At 42.2% G+C, this 7,193-nt stretch overlaps 1 protein-coding gene across 1 annotated transcript; it reads left to right on the forward strand.

The window, feature by feature from the left end:
• LOC107615588 lies at positions 4,836–6,821 on the forward strand. Its single transcript, XM_016317639.1, has one exon. The coding sequence runs from the start codon at positions 4,836–4,838 to the stop codon at positions 6,819–6,821; it is 1,986 nt and encodes a 661-aa protein (XP_016173125.1).

A 7,193-nucleotide genomic window follows, 5' to 3' on the forward strand; every position in this document is an offset into this window, starting at 1 on the left:
TTACCATGGTGGGGTGTCTCCCACCTAGCACTTTTGTTTATTGTCCTTAAGTTGAACTTATGGGGAGCTCCTCTCAAGGTGGCTTATGCTTGAATTCATCTTGGAACTCCCACCAATGCTTGGTTCTCCATTGTGCCCCAAGATTTCTCATGGATTGAGCCAAGTCTTGATGGAGTTCTTCACAAGCTTGGGGCTCCCAAGGTTGATTCTCCTTGTGCAATCCGGGATCCCACACTTTATTTTCACACCCGTCTTGAAGTTAATCATTATTAATCCATCCAGGTGGCATGACTTTAGAATTCTCATGTAAGTGACCAAACATTCTCCTAGACCCAAGAAATCTAGTACTATACCAACCCTTGCTATTACGCTTTGAACATGTCACCATTACCATCTCCCTCTTGCTCTTAAGCAAACATATATTTCTAAGTTGACCATCCGTCTTAAGCAAACATATTCAAGGGGAATAATAAAGCTTAAGTATAAGGAATTTACCCTCTTGAATGGAAGAATGGATGGTGATGGCTTGGGGAGAGGTGTCTCCAATATCCTTGCAAGCTCTACTCCCTTATATTCTTCCTTGACTACCTCCACCTCTTCACGAACTACTTCAACTTCAATCCTTTGCTCATCAATTTCATCTAACTCTTCTCCATTACTCAAATCATAAATGGGAGGTTGAGAAAAATCTACCTCCACATTGCTTTTCATCTCATTGGGAGAAGGTTCTTCAAATTCAAAGGATTCACCACTAAGAAGATTGGATGCATGATCTTTCTCTCCAAGGGAACTAAATTTTTGCTCCATTCCTCCTAAGTCTTCATTCAACAATTGTCTTGGAGGTTATGCACTCTCCTCCTCAACATCAAATTCAATTGTCTTGGAGAGGTTTTCTATGATTTTAGCTTCCCATGGAGGTTCTGTATTTCCTAGGTTTTCAACTACTTATTCTTCTTCTTCTTCAATGATCATAGGCTCCTCCAATTGCTCTAATACAAAATAACATCCCTCATGTTCCAAAGGAGTTTCCAATCTCTCCGTCATGCTATGCTTTTCAATTAATCCTCCACATGTGACCGTGGGAGTGCTTTGAGTACTCAAGCGTTGGGAGGCTAAAATACTTACTACCTTGGTCAAGATAGCCACAAATTCTAGTGTCTCCTTTTGCATTTCTTCTTGCCTTTGTGAGTGTAGTAGATGGTTATGTTGAGGATATAACTCATAGGCATATGGTGGTGGTTTTTGAAAGTCACAAGGAATGGCTCTTGTTCATAGTCTATTGGTGGAGGTTGTTGCCATGAAGATTGATCATAATGCGTATGGCTCCTCCCGCCTTTGATTGTCCCATTCTTGATACACATCCTCATTATAGTCCTCATTTCCTACAACATGTTGATAACCAAACTCATAGCCAAGGTGAGAATTCATGATAGCAAGAGAAATTGAAAACAAAATCAAATAAGAAGCAGGAAAATTAAATCCTAAAACTAGCAAGAACTAACAAAGAAGCAAAAGGAAAAACCTATTCACAATATTCACATATATACAATAACTGATATGGTCACCATTAATACAAATCATAATCGACCATCATCATAACTCGTCTTTGCCGTTATTGTTCGGCCCTTATGAATTATAACTCGGCAAAATTAATGACATTATAACTGACGTCTCAAACGGTATGAATAAAATCGGTTACAAAACCAATTATCAAGAACGGTCAAATAATTATCTAGAATATAACGGACGATTAAATATCTATAAAAGAAGGTAAAGTATCTTTTCTCATTCACTCTGAATTAACACCAGAACTGACTTAAGAATTGGAGTGCCTTTGCAGGTACACTCCACCCCTTTTGTATTACTCACACCTTCACATCTACAACGAGAAAGGAAAATTCGGACTCTGAGGAGTGGACGTCCAATCTTGCAGCATATAGCTCGGCTGACCTTGAGGAATTGAAGCCGACCTATTTCCCAGGCAAGATCAATTGGCGCCCACCGTGCGGCCGAGGAAATCATATTTTTCTTTTGGTCTCATCATTTTCATCTACATCCATGGCTGATGTACCGCCTCCATCACTGTCCGAACTCATGCGAATGGTAGCTGAGCTACAACAAGCTAATCAGCGGATGGCTGACGAGAACCAAATAATGGCTACTCAAATTGCCGAACTAAATCATGCTCGGATTGAACACAATGATGCTCATTGCCAACAGGCGGAGGACGAGGAACATCAATCCCAACCGACCCATGTTTCAGAAACCGCTCAACATGAAGAGCAGCAGCACGAAGACAAGAAAGAAGAATCCGAGGACCTTGTAGGCCCTTTCACAGAAGAAGTAATGAATTTCGAACTGCCGAAGAGGTTCACTCTGCCGTTGACCCTCACGCCCTACGATGGACTCGGAGACCCAAGGAAGTTCATAAAGAAATTCCGATCAATAATGATCGTCAATGGTGCATCAGATACAGTTTTATGTCGTTGTTTTCCGAATTATTTAGACGGTCCTGCACTTGATTGGTTGTGTGCTTTGCCTGCAGGTTCCATTTCGCGCTTTTATCAGCTGGCGAAGTTATTCGAAGAACATTTCGCCGGATCTGCAATATACTTGCACGATTCCGATTACCTGAACACCATCAAGCAAGGAACGAACGAAAGCCTAAAGGACTATATGACTCGCTTTACCAAGGTCGCAATCAACATACCAGATCTCCATCCCGAAGTCCATCTACACGCAATTAAAAGCGGCCTCCGACCTGGGAAATTCCAGGAAACAATCGCAGTAGCAAAACCGAAGACTCTAGCAGAATTTCGAGAGAAAGCAAAAGGACAAATTGATATCGAGGAGCTCAGACAAGCTCGGAAATCTGACAAGTCACACTTCCGCGAAGAAGATAAGAGTTCAACCATTAAGAAAAGTTTTAAACTAACACCCAGATTTGATTCTTATACGCAGTTCAACACCAAGAGAGAGGACATAATCAAGGAGATCTTGAACTCCAAACTAATTAAGCCACCAAGAAAGGCCGGCACATACTAGGATGCAAAGCATGTGGACAAATCAAAGTACTGCGCTTTCCACCAAAAACACGGCCACAACACTGATGATTGTGTGGTCGCCAAAGATCTCTTAGAACGACTAGCAAGACAAGGACACCTAGACAAATACATTAGTGGTCACATCCAAAAGCGCAGCCACAGTTCCACAACAAACGACCTCTCTGAACAAAACCGAGGAAAAGAGAAGGTAGCTTCAAGCCAATATGAAAGGCCACGAGGTATAATCAATTGTATTTCAGGAGGATACGCAAGTGGGGGATACTCAAACTCGGCAAGAAAAAGGTCGTTCCGAGCAATATGCTCGGTAGAAGGACCAAAGCAAGATGTAGCAATCAATAACCAACCAGAGGTCACTTTCACACAGGCCGACCTTAACTCCAGCATACAAAATCTGGATGACCCTGTGGTAATCACACTCCAACTAGGAGACCTATTAGTGAAAAAAGTCCTCTTGGATCCTCGGAGCAGTGCCGACGTTCTGTTTTACTCCACATTTCAAAAGATGAAGCTCAGCGACAACGTGCTACAGACTACAGGAGGCGACTTGGTCGGCTTCTCAGGAGAACGAGTTCCAATACTCGGATCAGTGTGGTTATAGACCACACTGGGTGAGCAACCCTTTTCAAAAACTAATGATATTCAATATTTAGTAGTGGATTGTTTCAGCCCATATAACCTTATTCTTGGCCGACCTTTTTTGAATAAATTCGGCGCCATTGTATCTACAGTTTATCTCTGTGTAAAGTTTCCAGTGCAGGGCGATCAGGTCGCAACAATCCATGGAGACCATAAGGAGGCGCGACAGTGTTACAACATCAGTTTAAAATTCCAAAACCGTGCAACACAACAAGTCAACAATGTCGACCTCAACCAGAAGGAAGGCACACTAGCCGACCTCGACCCAAGAGCTGATTTCCTCGAGCGCCCGAAACCATCCGACGACTTACAAAAAGTATATTTCAACAATGACCCTAACAAATTTACATATGTAGGTACATCAATCAACACGGCTGAGTTACAGGCCATAACATCCTTCCTACAAGAAAACGCCGAGTTTTTTGCCTGGAAACCTGCTGACATGCCCAGCATTGACCCACAAGTCATCAGTCATAAACTAGCAATAAACTCGTCAGCCCGACCAATCCAACAGAGGAAACGAAAACTCGGCGAAGAAAAAAGGAAAGCATCACTGGAGGAAACACAAAAGCTCATCAACGCCGAATTTATCAAAGAAATCAGATTCACTACCTGGCTAGCCAATGTGGTAATGGTAAGGAAACAAAACGGTAAGTGGCGCATGTGCGTCGATTTTGCTGATTTAAACAAAGCATGTCCAAAGGATTCTTACCCTCTACCGTCCATAGACTCTTTAGTAGACAACGCATCGGGCTACGCTACTTTAAGTTTTATGGACGCGTATTCAGGGTATAATCAAATACTCATGCACCCCTCCGACCAAGATAAAATGGCTTTCATCACTGATTTCGGCAATTATTGTTATAAAGTTATGCCATTTGGATTAAAGAACGCAGGTGCAACTTACCAACGTCTTATGGATAAAGTGTTCGCCAAACAAATCGGCAGGAATATCGAAGTTTATGTCGACGACATGGTCGCCAAGACAAAAACCGGAGATAACCACATCACAGACCTAACAGAAATATTCGGCCAAATCCGTAGATACAACATGCGCCTCAACCCCGAGAAATGTGCCTTCGCCGTCCAAGGGGGTAAGAGGCAAACCCAGACAAATGCCGAGCAGTGCTAGACATGGCCAGCCCCAAAACAGTAAAAGAAGTTCAGCGCCTCACAGGACGCCTTGCCGCACTTTCCAGATTTATTCCCTGTTTAGCTTCAACTTCTGTTCCTTTTTTCCAAACAATAAAAAAGAAAAGTAAATTCAAGTGGAACGACGATTGTGAGAGGGCCTTTTCAAAATTAAAAACAACACTCTCACAACCGCCGATTCTACAAAAACCCATACAAGGGGAGGATTTATTTCTATATTTATCGGTAACTGATTGGGCAATAAGCTCAGCCCTTGTTACAGAAAGAAGCAAAGTTCAGCATCCAGTGTACTTTGTTAGCAAAACTCTACAGCATGCCGAACTTAATTATCCAAGAATTGAAAAGCTCGCGTTGGCACTTATATTCTCGGCGCGACGTCTCCGACCTTATTTCCAGAGCCACGTTATCCATGTCAGAACAGATCAGCCACTAAGACAAGTGCTATACAAACCAGAAGTTGCAGGACGACTAATTAAATGGGCAGTCGAACTGTCTGAATTCGACATCAGATACCAATCCAGAGGACCAATCAAGTCACAATTCCTGGCAGATTTCATTGCCGAACTTACCATACCATCTGAAGAAGATCATGCAAAACAATGGATTTTATTTGTCGACGGCTCCTCAAATCAAGAAGGCTGTGGTGCAGGAATTCGTCTTGAAGCCGACGACGGATTCATATTGGAACACTCAATACACTTAGCCTTCAAAGCAAGCAACAACCAATCCGAGTATGAAGTACTACTCGCCGGACTCAGACATTGCTCAGATCTTCAAATATCGACGATCAAGGTATATTGTGACTCTTTGTTAGTCGTACAGCAGGTAAATGACCTCTTCCAGGTAAAAGATCCTCTACTCTCTAAGTACCTGCTACTAGTAAAGAAACTTTCAAAGAAATTTATCAAATTTGAAATAGAACATATTCCCCGAGAACAAAACCAGAGAGCAAATCTCTTATCTAAGCTCGGCAGTACTCAGTCTACGCTAACCACACTACACCAGTTCACAATAACATCACCCACTGTTACTCTGATAAATGTATTAAGTGTTTCACAGGAAACAGATTGGAGGACGGACTTTATACACTATCTAGAAACAGGTGTTGTACCAGAAGGGGTCGAAAACAGTAAAAAATTTCGGCGGCGAGCATCCTTCTTCACAATCCTAAATGGAGAATTGTATCGACGAGGTTATACCCGGCCACTACTCAAATGTCTCAACAAGTCCGAAGCAGAAATAGCTTTAGCCGAGGCACACGAGGGAATCTGCGGGACACACACAAGAGCTCGGAGCCTAGCATCAAAGGTCCTCCGGGCTGGGTTTTTCTGGCCGACTTTAACACACGACAGCAAACAGAAAATCAGGACATGCAACAATTGCCAAAGACATGCACCCCTGATACACATACCTGCCGAACAGTTACATCACGCAGACATCAGTTGGCCATTCAACCAATGGGGTCTAGATATACTCGGGCCGTTCCCTACGGCACCGGGCCAGGTAAAATATCTTATTGTCGAAATTGATTATTTCTCCAAATGGGTGGAGGCCCAACCTTTAGCAAAAATAACATCACAACAAACAATCACATTTGTTTGGAAGAACATTATTTGCCGTTTCGGCATACCTCAGCATATTACAACTGACAATGGTCGCCAGTTTGCCGATAAAAAATTTCAAGCTTTTTTGCAGAATCTAAAAATAAAACAACACTTCGCCTCTGTGGAACATCCCCAAACGAACGGCCAAGCTGAAGCCGCAAACAAAGTCATCTTACATGCACTAAAGAAGAAACTAGACGAGGCCAAAGGACTCTGGGCCAAATTAATACCTGAAGTACTTTGGGGATACAACACCACCCCACAAACATCAACAAAGGAGACACCATTCAGATTGGTATATGGTGTACTCTTTTTCCTACTGCCAAGATTTTATCCCAAAGGGTTTTGCTTGGAGAGGTTTTAATGAGGCTAGCCTACCTGCACCTTTGTATGAAACAATTCCGAATATACAAGGGATGAACAAATGTCCTATCCTTTCTATCAAATCGATCTTATCAAACTATCAATCCAGCCCGGACAAATGCCAATTCTCGTCCAAGCTCCAAAGGCAATTATCAAATAATTCTAAAACGCCAATAAACTCGGAAATATATCCGAACAATGCAAACAGCTTTTTACAAAAAGCACCAAATTTTCAAACAAGTCAATTTTAAAAGGCTCAAAAACAAGAGCCATACTATTATCCGCTTACAAAAAACAGTCAGATTACAATAACAAAAAACAAATTCACAAAGGTCTTTTCATAACAACCTAAACATTATCGGCCTCATCTTCC

This window comes from Arachis ipaensis, chromosome B09 (assembly GCF_000816755.2).
Source record: "Arachis ipaensis cultivar K30076 chromosome B09, Araip1.1, whole genome shotgun sequence".
Lineage (NCBI taxonomy): Eukaryota > Viridiplantae > Streptophyta > Magnoliopsida > Fabales > Fabaceae > Arachis > Arachis ipaensis.